General features: G+C 48.8%; 7 protein-coding genes across 7 annotated transcripts; 4 read left to right on the top strand and 3 right to left on the bottom strand.

The window, feature by feature from the left end:
* Positions 1-733: 733 nt before the first annotated feature.
* N7517_001582 (UPF0075 domain protein) lies at positions 734-2106 on the bottom strand (the record flags this gene model as incomplete). Its single annotated transcript, XM_056719312.1, has 3 exons — positions 734-1849; positions 1878-1979; positions 2029-2106. 3 exons carry the CDS (start codon positions 2104-2106, stop codon positions 734-736), a joined length of 1296 nt encoding a protein of 431 aa, XP_056583447.1.
* A 712-nt stretch (positions 2107-2818) lies between these two features.
* N7517_001581 (putative MFS sugar transporter) lies at positions 2819-4825 on the top strand (the record flags this gene model as incomplete). The annotated part of the gene is made up of 8 exons (XM_056719311.1): positions 2819-3212; positions 3283-3372; positions 3435-3844; positions 3903-4094; positions 4145-4239; positions 4291-4447; positions 4499-4559; positions 4617-4825. 8 exons carry the CDS (start codon positions 2819-2821, stop codon positions 4823-4825), a joined length of 1608 nt encoding a protein of 535 aa, XP_056583446.1.
* A 647-nt stretch (positions 4826-5472) lies between these two features.
* Positions 5473-7759, top strand: N7517_001580 (putative C6 transcription factor; the record flags this gene model as incomplete). Its single annotated transcript, XM_056719310.1, has 5 exons — positions 5473-6056; positions 6113-6530; positions 6585-7196; positions 7248-7339; positions 7393-7759. The coding sequence occupies 5 exons, from the start codon at positions 5473-5475 to the stop codon at positions 7757-7759; spliced, it is 2073 nt and encodes a 690-aa protein (XP_056583445.1).
* A 1249-nt stretch (positions 7760-9008) lies between these two features.
* On the top strand, positions 9009-10708 carry N7517_001579 (putative proline permease; the record flags this gene model as incomplete). Its single annotated transcript, XM_056719309.1, has 2 exons — positions 9009-9343; positions 9403-10708. 2 exons carry the CDS (start codon positions 9009-9011, stop codon positions 10706-10708), a joined length of 1641 nt encoding a protein of 546 aa, XP_056583444.1.
* A 522-nt stretch (positions 10709-11230) lies between these two features.
* On the top strand, positions 11231-12236 carry N7517_001578 (class I SAM-dependent methyltransferase; the record flags this gene model as incomplete). The annotated part of the gene is made up of 2 exons (XM_056719308.1): positions 11231-11417; positions 11482-12236. The coding sequence occupies 2 exons, from the start codon at positions 11231-11233 to the stop codon at positions 12234-12236; spliced, it is 942 nt and encodes a 313-aa protein (XP_056583443.1).
* A 308-nt stretch (positions 12237-12544) lies between these two features.
* N7517_001577 (SIS domain-containing protein) lies at positions 12545-13961 on the bottom strand (the record flags this gene model as incomplete). The annotated part of the gene is made up of 2 exons (XM_056719307.1): positions 12545-13489; positions 13593-13961. The coding sequence occupies 2 exons, from the start codon at positions 13959-13961 to the stop codon at positions 12545-12547; spliced, it is 1314 nt and encodes a 437-aa protein (XP_056583442.1).
* A 729-nt stretch (positions 13962-14690) lies between these two features.
* Positions 14691-15665, bottom strand: N7517_001576 (nicotinamide/nicotinic acid mononucleotide adenylyltransferase; the record flags this gene model as incomplete). The annotated part of the gene is made up of 3 exons (XM_056719306.1): positions 14691-14954; positions 15016-15289; positions 15355-15665. 3 exons carry the CDS (start codon positions 15663-15665, stop codon positions 14691-14693), a joined length of 849 nt encoding a protein of 282 aa, XP_056583441.1.
* Between the last annotated feature and the right edge of the window lie 887 nt (positions 15666-16552).

Below are 16552 nucleotides of genomic sequence, written 5' to 3'. Positions count from 1 at the left end.
ACGAATAATAACAAGAATAGTAGCCTATGCGATCTCTGTCCTTGACGGCGTAACACTTCAAATATTTATATTATGATAGGCACAATGTCTTTTCGGATGTTATTCCCCCTTAGTGTTGCAGATAGAAGGAAGAAAACAATTAGCCGTGAGGCAATAGCTATACAATCGTTCTATCACATGTGTGATATTGTACTGATAAGTGTCGAACCCCTTCGATATTTCCACAACGTGACTCCGGCTTTTATATTCCTATATACGGACGATCATATAGACCCGAGAAAAGTTCAGTCCGAACCACTACCGATGTACATAGCCAGCTCTGGACCTTTCTCCGCACGTTCCAACTAGTACTGCTAAAATGGTGGAACGGGTATTGATTGTCTCCAATTTAGCGCGGAGCCAGATGGAAACTGGGTTGTCAAGCTAGTCATACTAGTGTAGTGGATCGCGTGATTGATTTTCATACTTGGAATGCACTATGAAGTACATTGACATCAATTCTGTCATGGGCCTATATTCATAGACATATTGAGAAGGTAACCAACCAGGTACAACATTGTATACTTTAGTCCATATATATTTACGTTCTCATTGTAAGGTGCGCCAAAAGAAAAACACCTAAATAGTATGTAAATGCATCCTAAAAGCAGTATGCGGACGCCTTGATAGAAAAAGGTCTGTAATTACCATTTGTTGTCGAAAACCTTGCCATCAATGTAGTTAATGAGCTCCTTCACTGGGGGAGATGATCCCGACCAGCGCCAAACATCATGCCCTGACGCATGACATTGCGGTAGTTCTTGCCCGGAGACACTTTACCGAGGACATATTCTTGGCGAGTCTCGACACGACTGGGGACGGGAATAGAGCGGCCGACCACAGCCTCCATACCCTGCCAAGCAAAAGTAATGGCCTCCTTAGCGCCACCAGGGATACCAGCCTGATCAAGCATCATAATGCGGGTGTTGGGATAGTTTTCTTGGATAAAGGCGGCTATATTAGGATTGTAGGCACCACCGCCGCACATAAATATCTCAGCGATTTCAAGGTCCCTGGGCGCGTAGCGACGGTAATGGTCCACAATAGCCTGGGCGGTAACACGGGTGATGCTAGCGACGACATCATCAGGCTTAAGACCCTTGGCCTCGGCCTTGACGATGAAATCGTGCGCGATAGTGTCGCGGAAAACTTCACGACCCGTTGTCTTGGGTGGTTCCAACGCGAAGTAGGGATGTGTCAGGAAATCATCGACAAGTCCCTGGTCGACGGTCCCGCGAGCTCCCATCTCGCCATCCTGGTCGTACTCGCGCTTGCCATTAGTATAGTGACGCACGACGGCATCAATGAACACGTTTCCTGGACCAGTGTCGAAGTCGTAGCAGGCGTCAACGCCGCCGTGGCTGTCCGGGAGGACAAAGCAGACGTTCGCGATGCCGCCGATGTTCTGGCATGCACGCAGCTTTGTCGGGTGGTGCAGCACCAGTGCGTCGAAGAAGGCAATGAGGGGTGCTCCCTGACGTCCAGCAGCCTGGTCACTTACCCGGAAGTCGGTGACGGAGGTGATGCCCGTGCGCGAGGCTAGGAATGTGCCTTCGGCCATCGTCAGAGCGCTGCGAGTCTCGCCGGCCTCTGGCATGGAGAGTAGCCAGATTGTTTGTCCGTGAGATCCGAGGACATCAATCGATTTGATATCCAAATCGTGGTCCTTACAGAACTGATGCACGGCCGAGGCGAAGGTCTCGCCTAGGATCACGTTTACTTCAGACAACTCCGAAGGGGAGGTCTTATTGAGCAGGATCATTTGCATGACTCGCTTTTTGATTACCGGCTCAAGTGGAATCTCCCCGTACTGCATAATTGGTCAGTATTGTTGTAACCTGTGGAGCATTCTCGGAGGTACTTGCCTTCAGTAGTTCGAAGTGCATAGGTGATTCGGGGGTCTCCTGGCGGAATCGGCAAAGGGCGCAGTCAATACCATCCTGTAGTTGATGAGTCTGGTGTTTCTCAAGTGAAGAGACAGCCACCCACCATGGATGTTCCGCTATTCAAACCCAACACTGTGATGTCTAGACTATGGCTAGTGCCATTAAGGGAGTTGGGTGACATGTTTGATTCCAAATTGCAAATTGTAAAACGCAGAACTATGTATGAAACAACTTCGGAAAAAGAAAACTAAACGCCTGAGGGTCAAGACCCTATTTAACCAACTCGGTTCTATCAACCGACATCCATGATGAGCCTGGTGGAGACCGAAAAACCGCTACGGGATTCTCTTTCTGATAGATCAAATGAACAAGGGGAGGAAGGGATACCGGCAAAACGCCTATTAAAAACAAATGTTAAATGGCTACGCGCGTACGGCAGGTTTTTGTGTCCATCACGCCAACCGGGTTTTTTCGCCGGTTAAGCAGCTGCCCTCAACATTCATATTAAGTATAGAAATACATAGCTCGTATCAAAGGTGTCCTCACTAACAATATTTAGGGATAGTTGGGGGTTATATTCTAAAAGACCCCAAAAAAGACTGATAGAAAGATGATAACAAATTGGTTTTTGTAGCAGCGCTAGCTCATGAAATATTGAAAATTGAGAAATAATCTCATTCTTCTAAGAGCTGTAGGTTGTGATGGACATAAAAGCCTGCCGTACACGGACTTGGGCCCCCCCGCATGAACTCCATTGTGCCCTCCAGGCTTATCAAGCTTAGCCATCAGATCTTTCAAACAAAGAAACGCCGGGGGGCGGGTCCCATAGCAACAAAACTCTCAAAATTCCCTCCTTTTCGCTCGCGATCTGGGGAACATCTTTATCATCCATCATGGCCTATACCACACTATGGAAACGACTTTCGCCGCGTCAGCTGAATGCTGCCATCCACATATTTTCGCTAATCTCGATTTTCTTCGAGGGATATGACCAGGGTGTGATGGGTGGCGTTAACAGCTCACCGAAATATGTGACAGAGGTTGGCATCGGCAAACCCGATGGGACAGTCACCAACACCACCCACCAGGGTGGCATCGTCAGCATCTATTACCTAGGCGCGATATTCGGTTGTTTTGCCGGCGGGTGGCTTGCAGATCGAGTTGGTCGGATCAACGGCCTACTCGCTGGATCATTATTTGCATTGGTCGGGGGCGCCCTGCAGGCGGGTGCGCAGGATTCGAACTTCATGCTGTGTGCCAGAGTGGTCACGGGGATCGGGACCGGGGGTGAGATCCTTGCTATTCTTGCCTTAGTTTGGGGGTCTGGAAGGAGCTATTAATCTAATTCGCCGCACAGCCTTGACTGGCATTACCCCAGTGTTAGTGTCGGAAACTTCTTCCGCGGACCATCGAGGTGGCTTCCTAGGATATGTTTTTATTGCAAATTGTGAGTCGTCAATTCGCGATATCCACTTGTGGGGACTATTTCTGACATGGATCAATTTTAAGATCTAGGAATCTCCGTCGCATACTGGATCTCCTTCGGCCTCGCTTTCCTCGATAACGGTTACTCGGACGTACGATGGCGCTTCCTTCTCGCATTCCAGTGCTTCCCGGCAATTATTCTAGTTGCCTTCATAAAAATGTTGCCGGATAGCCCCCGCTATTTGGCCTCTGTGGGGCGGAATGATGAAGCTCGAGATATTTTGAACCGTATTCGCAAAGACCGGGCCTCCCAAGACGATATCGACCAAGAATATCTCGAGATTATAACGATTGCGCGTGGAAGTAAGCGCAGCTCGCCCATTGAGTTTGTGAAGATCTTATTTGGAAAGGGTGGGAAACCGGGGCTGAATCTCGGCCGACGAGCTTGGTTGTGTGTTTGGCTTCAAATTATGGCGTCCTGGACGGGTATTACGGTGAGTAACGGATTTTTAACCAGTCCCTTGAACAGTCATATACTAATAGTGATTTTAGGCTGTTACTGCATATTCCCCGACACTGCTTGCTCAGGCCGGTTATGGTGATATAAAGCAAAACGGTCTTGCTGGGGGAATTAACACGATTGGAATTATAGGTAATATTATCAGTGCTCAAATTATTGACCGCTTAGGCCGACGGGTTTGTTTGATGGGCGGAGCAGCTGTCTTATTCGCAGTCAACCTTATTGTGGGTTTTACTTTTGCGGGACGAAGTGCTTTCTCCTGACAATTTTATAGGCCGGAGCTGTTTATGAAGGCTCGCTGCATCACCCTGAAAAGGCATCTCAATATGCGCCTGGTGCTGTGACTATGCTCTTTTTGTTCAACTTGGGGTCAGTCCGCATGAAATTACGACATTTTCTCTTATACTAAATGGCAACTAGTTACGCCGCCACTTGGGGCACGGTTGCTTTCTTGGTCCCCACTGAGATCTTCCCTAGTGATCTGCGAGCTCAAGGAAATGGATTCGGAATCACCGGGTGGGCCATTGGAGTGGGTATGACCACTTTAGTCAACCCTATCATGTTTGATGTTATGACTGTAAGTTGCCTCGACTTTCTAACTTCAATAGAGATACTGATGTCTTTTTAGAGCCGTACATACTTTTTGTTTGCTGGCCTTAACCTCATCTGGATCCCGATCGTCTATCTATGTATGTTTTTGAAGTTTAATTTGTTCCTGTGTGGATCTAACGTGATCATCTTCACAGTCTATCCAGAAACTCGCAACCGGTCTCTTGAGTCGATTGACGCTCTTTTCTCGACCTCCAGTCCATTTTATTGGAAGATGGAACAGGCCTATAAGCTCCATGGTGATGTCCTCACCGAGCACGGCGTCAACAGGAGCGAAGCTCTTGGTAGCAAGACAGAACTGAGTGCCGAGCTGACAACTTCTCCAGCTAAACTTGCAGCTGTCTAAAGCACCGGTTATTCATATTACACCATATAGAGCGAGTTAATTATGTTACACCCTCGACTTAACACATGTATACAAGCATGTAAAGTTGTTTACCCATACCTGATGTAATATATATAGATTATATTCACACTATATTTCCTTATTTTTCACTTTCCTCTTTAGTCTAGTAGTGCCCCTTGTAGTCGTAAACTTATATATAGAATTTGATCGTCAAGGATCTATGACCATCGGAAACATTGAATGCCTTTCAATATTTTCAAATTTATGCAAATCAAAATCTACAACATTCTATATACAATATACTCTTATCTCCAATGATCATCCAAATCTCCACTACATTCGATCCCGTCAAGAACCTAATGACACGTTGCTGACTCAGCTTCTGTGGCTTGCAACTCTGCCGACTTTTATCTTCGGACTCAAGTTCAATTGCGCATCGATGTCGGAGAAAATTGCTTGAGTTTGATCGTCATTTTTTTTGCGTGTCTTTACCCCATTCTGCACAGCTTTACCCCAGGATTTCCCCAACGGCGACCCGTGTCTCTGACCCCGAACCCCGTTTTTCCCAAAGCCCGGGGCCCACGAATTGGCTACCGCTTCTTTGCGCCTGAGACCACAGTTCTCCGAGGAATGAGCTAATGAATTGAATGTCGCAAAAACCCCGAAAACTCCAACGCGTCTCCAAAGCCTGTAAGATCCCCACGTTCAATTTTATGCTCCACTTGCGCTTGGCAATTCTCCCCCCGGATTGCACTAAGTTCCCAGCTCATGTTGCATCCACAGGCGACTTCTGCAACAGACGCAGCATAAAGTGCGGCAGAAGTGAAGACCCGCTAGGCAGATGTCAGAATTGTGCGGATTTTGACGTCCCGTGCACCTTTGATCGCCCCGCAAAGCGCCGGGGCGTCAAGGCTGGCACCAGGGCTTCTATGCGAGAGACGCCATTGGCAAAAACGCCTGTCCCAGAGAACATCCTCCCTGTACCGCTTGCTTCGCAGGCTACAGGGAGAATGTCAAATTCCTCTGCGTCTAGGAGCTCATATTACCCCGAGTCGGCCCACCGCCCGTCATTGACTGGAGATCCATGGTCTACCTTCCATGCTGGCAGCGTGGCAACGGAAGGGTATGATGACGATGGCGCGTTGCGAAACTCATGGAATGCATTTGCCATTGCCAGTGATCGTCAAATCCGAAATCTTGTGCAAGTATATTTCGAGATTGTGTATCCAATGTACGAAGCGATCTTATTGTTGTCCTTGTCCTTTTCAATGGCTAATAGATTTTCAGTTTTCCGCTTTTTCACAAGCAATCTTTCATTGAGAGAGTTCATAACCAAGAGCACCTCCGAAATCCGGGGTTGTTTGCCTCAACAATGGCCGTTTGCGCATTAGTATCTGGGCGGGCGCGAGACGGCGCGCTGTTCACTAATAGGTGGCATCGCGATGAACTTGCCGAACCCCCATCCGAGGCATTTTATGCCGCGGCCAAGGATTCTATTCCCCGAGATCTTGCAGCGGCAAGGGGTATTAACTATATGCGTGCATGCGCTATTCTCGCAATTGCGAGCATCCAAAACGGCCAGATCAAGAATATGCAAAAATACTCCGGCATGTATCATACTCTCACCAGCATGGAGGGCCTTCATGATGAAAAGCTTTGGCCAAAAAACTTAAGTCCTATCGAAACCGAAGAGCGGAGAAGACTAGTACGCAGTCCTTCATCTTATCGTTGCACTTTCCACTAACTCATAGGTCTAAAGTTCTGGTCTATCTATACGTTGGACATTTATTCCACCATCGTATGGGGAGGCGTGATTCGATATCGCGAAGCACATTCTCTAGTGCGATATCCGAGCGAAATTGACGATGAGTTCATCACACCACATGGTTATGGGCTACCGCCCGTATCTCCACACTCGGGCGTCCTCAACCCGGATGATGTGAATGTCGTATCACGGCAGCCCGTAGCATGGCTCCGGGGCTGGAACTTTACCACCGATCTGTATCGAATTCTTGAATACGTTGTCGATGGAAATCGGCGTCGTTTCTCATCAGCGAACGGAACCTCACAGGTGTGGTCTCTGTTCACCCCAGCGTCCATGTCAGAACCAGCAGTCATGGAGCGGGTATTATCCATGTACGCTGCGCTGCCATCACAATTTAAAGAAACCCCACCGACTACAGGCGACATGGCCAAGGATCTATTCGGGTTCCAGTCTGCCAACATCCAGGCAACACTGCAGCTCCTCCGGATGGTGCTCTTGTCGGCGGAAGAGCTTGGCGTAGACCGCAAATGTGACGTGGCGGGAGAACTTCTCAGCGTCTTCAGTAAAGTTCCCGTGGAGTATCTGAATGCCATCAGCTCCCCTTTAGTATGTCCATCAACACTGCTTTTCTAAATCTCTTTTACTAACCCATCACAGCTTCATCACCTTGGTGGAATCGGCTATATCCTCGGCTCTGTAATGGAAGGAAGTTTATCAGAAGCATCCTACCAACGCGTCCGCACATTACTGTAATTCTTTCGTCCATCCCAAACCAACCACCTCAACCACTAACCTCCCCCAGACTCGAAATGGCCGACCTCCTCAGCCGCCTCGAGACAGGTCTCCAGCGCGCCGCCGGCGCCAGCCAACGACTCCGGTCGCAGGTAGACAGAATAGACGGCTACATGCGCACCTCCCGTTTACTCAATCTCACGGCGCCACACCTGCGTCCTCAACATAACACAACTCCCATCGATGCTAAACGCGAAGTCCCGATCCCACCCACAACATATATTCCTCGCAGTGGGCCAGTCCCGGCAGTCGGTCCGCCGACGGCAATGGGCGAGCAGATGATGCAGTTCCAGCTGCCGCCGGAGTTGTTGTCGGATTGGCCGTGGCCGTTGGATGGGGCTCATACGGAGGGTTTTCTTCCACTGGCGTTTGAATAATTCGTTTGGTGATTGGTAGGTGGGAGTTGGAGGTTGTGTGTTTAATGGTTCCATAGAGTAGAGTAATTGTATTTAATCATCTGTTTATATTTATATCTCTGGCGGTATTTGAGCTGAACTTACGAATTGTGGTATTTATTGCTCTTTGTCCTATCTATGTTTGTGGATTTCATATGTGTTTCACACGTTCGTTTTCAGGTTCAATTATCAATCTTGGTCTGGGCCTTGGTATACTTCCGTGCGTTTCAGCCACCATATCCCACACGGGCGTCAATCTCCAACCCTCGGACATTTAGTTACTATCTCTGTCTGTTATTACTCATGGGCCTCTTGAGACACCCTCCTTGGACTTCTCCGCAATGCTCAATATAATCTATTTATATTGAGTGGAGTTGTGGGGACGGACCACGGGAGGCTGTTTATACTCATTTTTGCCCACTTTTATAATTGAGGGCATTCCTGTAGCACTTTTTACATTCTCGAAATCACAGTTCTACCACAAACCTACAACTTGAACCGGTATATACCTCAATTCACTATAAAGAATAAGGAAGGTCCTGCCTATCATAGGGCTTGACTTTGTAGGAAAACTGAAATGGCACCGGGCCGGGGCCCAGCGGGCAAGCCCCCCGGCTTATCCGTCAAAATGCGGGGATAGCCATATTGGATTCAGCTCTACTTCAGCTCTCTCAAAGCTGAGTGAGAACATCATATATAATTTTATTCTGTAGTTCAACAGTGAATGGAATCAAGAGGATTATAGGGGTTATAAGATAAGACTACAGTTTTAAAGCTCTGAAGGTTTTTGATACTCGGCCAACTTCCGATATCAAGTTTTGACTAAGAGTTTTTACCCCGCAAATTGTGAGTCCGCCTGAGGCATTAAAATGGGCTCCTTATCAAAATTAGTTTGTTAAGGTCAATTAAGCTATGACCCTTGGCCAATTACCTAGTTACTGGGCAGTTAATACCTGATAAGCTTATCACTTGGCAGATCGTCCTTAGCATCGCCTTCTCCTCCCCCTTTCGGGATGGTCCCGATAGACTCTCTGACCCTAGTATCTCTCTTATCAGTGGTCTACGGGTTCTCGTGTATCGAGACACATTCTTGGCAGCTATGTTTAGCATGACATGTATGCCGTCTATCTACATTCTTAGCGTCTCTCTCCGCACTCGTCAGTGCGCTTATAAAGAGTCATGTTCCCGCCTCTTGCAATGGACTCATTCCAGGCTCAACTAATATTTCGTCATGGAGAAGAAAGATTCTATAGACGTTTCCGTCCCGGATGATACTAGCTCAGGCGATGTTTTACCTATCCGGCAGACAAAGCGCGGTCTGACATCTCGACATGTGCAATTGATGGCCATTGGAGGCTCGATCGGTACTGGTCTTTTCGTCGGTATTGGATCTTACCTGCGGGATGCTGGTCCGCTGTCGGTGTTTCTGGGGTATCTTGTTTGGGGATGTCTCTTTATCCTGCCTGTCAATCTGTGTGTTGGAGAAATGGCTGCATACCTTCCTATTCGTGGGTCGATCTTTGAGCTTGCTGCCAGGTTTATTGACCCGGCATTTGGGTTTGCTATGTAAGTTCTTCCATGCCCTATTTTGCTTTGCTTTATGGTGCTGATACTAACTCTTCCAGGGGCTGGGTATATTTTTACGGCGGTGTAATGCTAGTCTGTACGGAGTACTCTGCAGTCTCAACAATCATGCAATACTGGAACACAAGCGTCAACCCGGCCGTCTGGGTAGCCATGGCATTGATCGTCTGCACGGCGCTTAACCTCGTCTCCGTGAAATGGTACGGCGAGAGCGAGTTCGTCCTAGCATCGACCAAAATCCTTCTCCTCATCGGTCTCGTCCTCCTCACCTTCATCACAATGGTTGGCGGAAACCCCAAGCACGACGTCTATGGCTTCCGGAATTGGACCGAAGGCGTCATGTTCGAGTACTATACCGAGGGCACCACGGGCCGATTCTTAGGCTTCTTCTCCGTCATGGTCTATGCAGCCTTCTCCGTAGCTGGACCCGATCTCCCAGCCCTAGCCGCAGGAGAAATCCAGAACCCACGAGTGACCATCCCCCGAGTTGCGAAGATGACTTTTTGGCGTATTGTGGGATTCTACGTTGTCGGAGTCCTGGCTGTAGGAATCATCTGCAGTCCACGCGACCCACGTCTCATGTCCGCGATTAGTGATGGTGCTGCTGGCTCCGCTGCTTCACCTTGGGTCATCGGAATCGAGAATCTCGGTATCAAAGGCCTACCCGATCTCATCAACTTCCTGATCTTGCTGTCGGGCTGGTCATGTGGCAACGCGTACCTCTACAGCTCCAGTCGAACCCTCTACTCTCTCGCTCGCGATGGCCAAGCGCCGAAGTTTCTTTTGAAATGTACTGCATCCGGAATCCCTATCAACTGTGTCATCACGGTATCGGTTTTGTCTTGCATTACTTTCCTCGTGGCTAGTACCTCTTCCGTCGAGGTCTTCTTCTGGTTCGTCGATCTGACCACCATCGCCTTCGTGCTCACCTACACGGGCATGGTCTGCGTCTTCATCGCCTGGTATCGCGCCATGAAAGCGCAAGGAATTGACCGCAAGACGTTCGTCCCTTGGGTTGCCCCGTTCCAGCCATACGGTGCCATTCTTGCTATCGTTATCGGCTGCTTGACTGCTGTCTTCAATGGCTTCTCTGTCTTTAAGCCTTTCAGTGTGCAAGGCTTCATCACCTCGTATTTCGGTCTGGCGTTCTGGGTTATCATGTTTGTCTTCTGGAAGGTTTATCATCGGAGTTCCTTTGTGAAGGTTGCAGAGGCAGATTTGTACTCTGGAAAGGCGGAAATCGATGAAGAGTGCAAGATCTGGGAAGAAGGTGGCTGGGCTGAACGCCGGAAGGAGGAGCTGGCTAATATGCATTGGGTCCGGCGAGTATGGGAAAAAATGTGGTAATTGTCTCTATATTCGGTGCTTTGTTTGTATATATACATCTATCTTATTCTTCATGGAATCATACTCCCATCGTTTGATATTTGCTATTCCAGACCCTAGAGCCTATGAGGACAAAATATTCCCCGAAACAGCAGACCCATTTCCTTCCTTAACTTCCTCCTCCATGGCCGCAGCATAAATCATCTTATGGGTTCTATTTGGGAGATCCAACCTCGAAAGGGTTGTTATACGATGTAGGAGCTGTCCAGCGGAACAACCTAGTTATCGATTCTCATCGCAGTCGGCAAACATAGTTGGAGAGAAAGGAAAATCAAATATACTTCAATTGTAAATTGAAATTTCTCTTATTCTCCATCCAAATAAGTATATAAGAAATAGACTATAAGAGTTGTACCTCTCATAACGAGACGCTCTGATTGGTCGGGTGATGTTTAAGGGCACGCACCGGTGGGGACCGGAAGTGGAAAAGAAAAGTTGCCCGGTTCAAGCTTCTCCAGACTTACAAACAACATCAATTCCACCATGTCCACCATGTCAACTCGCTCCGCATGGCGAGCTTTGCACTACAGCGCCAAGCGTCGCGCTGTCCAACCCACCACCCCCTACCGCTGTTTCTCCTGTGCCAACCGCGCCCAGGAGCAGAAGCCAGCTGACCGCATGACACACTTCGGCTTCACCAATGTCCCGGAGTCAGAGAAGGAGACGCGAGGTAAGGATCACCATCACCCAATCCAACCAATTCCGAACCCCATAACTAACCACACCCCCTACAGTCGGCGCCGTCTTCAGCTCCGTAGCAGCCTCCTACGACCGCATGAACGACCTAATGTCCCTCGGCATCCACCGCCTGTGGAAAGACCACTTCGTGCGATCCCTGAACCCAGGCTCCTGTCTCCCCGCCATGACCGCCGACCAGCGCGGCTGGAACATCCTGGACATCGCCGGCGGGACCGGTGACATCGCGTTCCGCATGCTCGACCACGCCACGAACGTCAACCACGACATGGAGACCCGCGTGACGATCAGCGATATCAATGCTGATATGCTGGCTGAGGGCCGCAAGCGCTCGCTCGACACGCCGTACTACAACACGTCGCGACTGGACTTTGTCGAGGCGAACGCTGAGCACATGCCGCATATCCCCGACGCCTCGGTTGATTTGTACACTGTTGTTTTTGGAATCCGGAACTTCACGGATAAGCAGGCTGCGCTGAATGAGGCGTACCGTGTGCTTAAGCCCGGTGGTGTCTTTGCTTGCATGGAGTTCAGTAAGGTCGATAACCCCGTTCTGGATGGAATTTATAAGCGTTGGAACTTTAGTGCTATCCCGCTTATTGGTCAGGTTGTTGCTGGTGACCGTGATAGCTATCAGTATCTTGTTGAGAGTATTGAGCGCTTCCCCAGTCAGGAGGAGTTTAGGGGTATGATTCAGAAGGCTGGGTTTTTGATTCCTGGTCAAGGCTTTGAGAACCTTACCGGTGGTATTGCTGCTATCCATAAGGGTATTAAGCCGATTGTTAAGGCTTGATTTCGGAGGGTTGCTGTGTTGTGTGTGGAGATGTGTTATGTACTATATAGACCTGGGACTTTGCATACTGATTGTATTACCATGAGAAATATCATTGGCGTTGATTTATATCTTTTATGAACAGCCTTGGCTGTAAGGCCCGGGCTTCGATTGTAAATGTGCATCTAAATAAAGTATGTATGCAAAGTGAAACAAAGCTATGTGGGCGTAACATCGTCAACCGGATGCAGGATAATGCAAACGATATGTAAAATCAAGTGAGTATATCCAAGAAAGAGAAAAGAAGACTAGGTCATTTTTTAGCCATGTCATCCATCCGATAGATCCTCTACCTCCATCACCCCTATGATACTGCCGGGAGAGGTCATATCCTTCACAACGGCAATGACAGAGACTGGATCTGATCCATTTCGAGATTCAGAAACAATACGCCGGATTTCAGCGAGAGGCGTTGCGTCCGGCACCAATAGCCACTTATTTTGAGGTACAACGAATAGAGGATTGCTGTTCTTGGCTATCACCTCCGACACACGCATGTCCATATCTCCACCGGGAGAAAGGAGAGCACGAATGCGCCTCGGGGGAATTATTTCAGACGGAGACAGCAACACCCATGATTTGGCATTGGGGTGTTGGATGGCTGTGAGAAGGATATCGAGAAGTCGGACATCGTCAGATGACTGCGATGAAGATGCAGAGACAGTGGGAATTTTATCGAGCGGGACCAGCATATCTCGAGAAATGACGCGCTGTTCCGGTGGCGACTGTAAATTGAAAGGAGGGATCAACGGAGTATTCGTGATTTCCTCCCACGGAAGAGACATGGACGTTGGAGAGTCAAATGTCCTCGCTGACATGCCACTCGACGGCGTGGGCAGCGGTGTCTCTGCCGCCGCCGCCGCTCCAATGGCACCACCAGGATGGAACCCCCGAAATACCTCTGCAGGGCTCTTCCCTGTCGCAGTGTGCAGCTTCCGGGCAGTAGCAATGGCCAGCGCATCGCCCAGCGACAAAGCCACCGTCGTGGACGAGGTGGGCGCGCTCACACCGAAAGAAGACTCTTCATCCTCATGAATCGGCGCCGGTAAAAGAATACCCATCCCCGCAGGACCATGCAACGCCAGAAGCGGACATGTCGCTGGATGTGTATGGGATGTAAGAGCGATCACCGGGACAGTAGCGGGAAGATGCGGGAGCAGAGATAAAAGTTCAGGCGAGCGACCCGAGAAGGATATAAGAAGAATCGTATCATTCTGGATAAACCAGGTCAGTATGGAAGTTCTCCAGTATCTCTTATCAAAAGCGCAGCGGGATTTCAAAGCAGACATGTGCAGACGCAGGCGCAGGTGGGCTTACCGGCCGAACCAATCCCAGATCGCCATGCAACGCTTCAGTCGGATGCAGGAACGCGCTGTATACACCCAGACTATTCATTGTAGCCTCTATTTTGCGTCCGACCTTTCCACTTTTCCCGACCCCGCAAACGACGAGTTTCCCACCCTCGCGCACGCTCCGCGCAATCTGATCCACGGCCCGGGCGAGATCATGCTGCGCTCGCGCATCGGTCTGGTAAATGTGCTCGAGGTGAGCGAGAGCTGCTCGCTCGGTTGAGATCACATGGATTGCTGTGACCACTGACGAGACGTCTTTCGGTGCTGGTGGATCGGAGGAATTAGGAGGGGTGAGAGGCCATGAGGGGTGGCCGTGGGGTTCGAAAATTGTCATTGCGGATATTTCTCAATGTCTATAGCATAGTGATTGGAAGTAGGGGTTTTTATGGGCGAAATTGTTTTCTGCGCACGCCTGGCGCCGGTTGATTCGCGGAGGCCGAGATCAAAGATCAGTCGATAACGGAAGATGATAAGTGGGCGATCCGGATCGGTGTTTTCTTGCCCAGAGGTAAGACGGGGAATTACCTGTTTCGGAGTCTTCTTTGAGGGGCAATTTGATTTATAACCATAATACTCCTTTTCTGACTTTGATATTATGCTAATATACATTACCCCGTCTATCAATATGGTGTCATCCTATGTTATAATGGTGAATGTGGACGCGATCTACTTGCCTATTTGAGTATATCCGAGGCCGAGGCATAGGACATAAGAGAATATACCAGTTTCAACAGATTCTGAGATATTGAGCTCTAACCCAAGAGTTCTATTGAGTCCTCATATGTACAGTGGGTATAGCACCAAAAAAAAAAAAAGCAAGCCCGAAGATAGTAGTATGTACATGCGGTTGGCCGCGGGGATAATTGCAAGACTCTCCCGGTCATAGCTTCGAGCAAGCGGAAAGGCTAACATGTTTAGAACTCAAAAGTACTCCACAAACTCCAACAAAAAAAAAAAAATCTTCTGTCGCACAGGAAATGACAGAAGGCAGGGGTATCGCATCAGGATGTCGCGTCGCTAGGGGTCATTATGAGTATGCCTCAACAGGCAGTAGTAGGTCGTATCATCCTGATCGACCTTCCTGCCTTTCTTTGCCCTTCTCTGCCGTACCATCATCCTCGTAGAGATGATGCTGCTCAATGTAATGAATGACTGGAACTGGGATGAGGTAGCGCACACTCATCTCACGCCGCAAGAAGAGTCGAATCTTTGTGCTGCTAACATCATTCTGTATGAGCTGTTGGATAACATGGATGTTGTCCTTCCAGGGCTGCAAGCTGGCTAGGGCTTCATCAATATCTGTGCCACTGCGCTCCACAATGAAAGACTGAAAGTGTGTTAGCCTGGTTCTCGGGCGCGGGATGAAACCGATGTTCGAAGTAACTTACGCCATATTTGCCTAGAATGTGATCCAGATCCTTCTCACTCCATACACCTGGGGTGGACATGGTATGAATCAGATCGGCGCCAGCTAGCAGAGCAATGCGAACGGGCTTCCGGGTTCCGTTCCCGGTGTCTACTCCGCCACGGACTACATTAATTTCATGATAGAAGTGGTCCAGTACCACGGCGGTGGGCTGATAAGCCTTCTGGGTCGGCTCCCATGTGTCCACCATCAACCAGTCTGAGGTTTGATCGACTGCAAGTTGGCACATCGCAACCCTATAGATCAATGCCAGTTAGCATTCGGGAACTAAACCAGATATAATTGATGTAGGATCCCTTACCGATGCTCCGCACTGGCCAGACCGGCCTTCCGATAGGCGTCCGACACCGGCGACAGATATCCTCCAAGAAGTTCGAAGTCGGTGCTGAATCTGACGTGATCGGCCGCCATCTCGAACATCCGCAGGTGTAAATAGGTAATTGGCGAGAAGGAACCACAGGCAACTAGCAAGAGAGGGGTCTTTTCTGGGTCACTCATCGTCCGCTTGAGGCGCAACTCCGGGAAGGTGTAGTCCTGCATCAGAGCGGGGGTGATGTCGGCGGGTACCTGGTGAACATCATCGCTCTGCCCGCCGACCATTTCGATTGCCATGATAGATACGTTGAAGAATAGATGTTCCCGATCTTTGAATTCCGGGGAAAGCGAAAGGGCTCGGGGAAAGGCGGGGGTGGTGAGAAGTGCAGAGATGAAGTTCTGCGAATGCAATGGCGGGGGGGCGAACCGAAGGCGGCAAGAGAATACGCCGGGAAAGAGCGAACGGAGGTGAAGGTGAAAGGTGAAAGGTGAAAATCTTTGTATGTTTCCTTTTTTTTCGTGTTTTCTTTTTTTCTCTGAATAGGCAGATCCCAGTTTCCTTAAATGTGATTAATAAGATCACTACCTCGGTGAGTCAATCGAGTTCTATTCGGCGTGCCTCCGTCCGGGTCGAACGCCGCTTATATTTCATTTCCGAGGTAAGGAATATATAAGGGAGTTAACGGTATTTATTAGAGTTCTCTTAGCTCTCAAGGTCCTTATTTTATACATACCTTAGTAGTTCTCGGCGGTTTCATTGAGTACTATATATACATGAAAAACGGAGAAATGGTTCTATGTCTTTGGTTGTATTCAAGTAATTGGACCATATAGATCAAATACAATCTCATAAAATATATAAAAGGATCCCTTGAGATATTTATTGCCACTTGTACTGTCGGACAGGTCTTGGGCCCTCCGTGCCCAATGTCAGGCTAGATGTAAATGCCGGGAAATAAAGAAATAGAATGTGCAATCAAGCATAGGTGAGCATAGTATCCATGGATGTATTAAGTATAGGTAATATATAGTTCGTATATAAGTATACTTATGTATCTGGTTAGATCATTGAAATATTGCACTTCCGCCGCCTGACGCTCCCCGAATCCCATTACAACCACTACGTCAAACCCTCCTCCTTTCCAATTTATCCTTTTCTTCCTTTTCAACCCACCATCGGAAAA

Source organism: Penicillium concentricum, assembly GCF_028827145.1.
Source record: "Penicillium concentricum strain IBT 3081 chromosome Unknown utg000001l_segment0_segment0, whole genome shotgun sequence".
Classification (NCBI taxonomy): domain Eukaryota; kingdom Fungi; phylum Ascomycota; class Eurotiomycetes; order Eurotiales; family Aspergillaceae; genus Penicillium; species Penicillium concentricum.
Note: the sequence above shows the minus strand (reverse complement) of the source record. Positions and strands in the feature narration are given on the sequence as shown.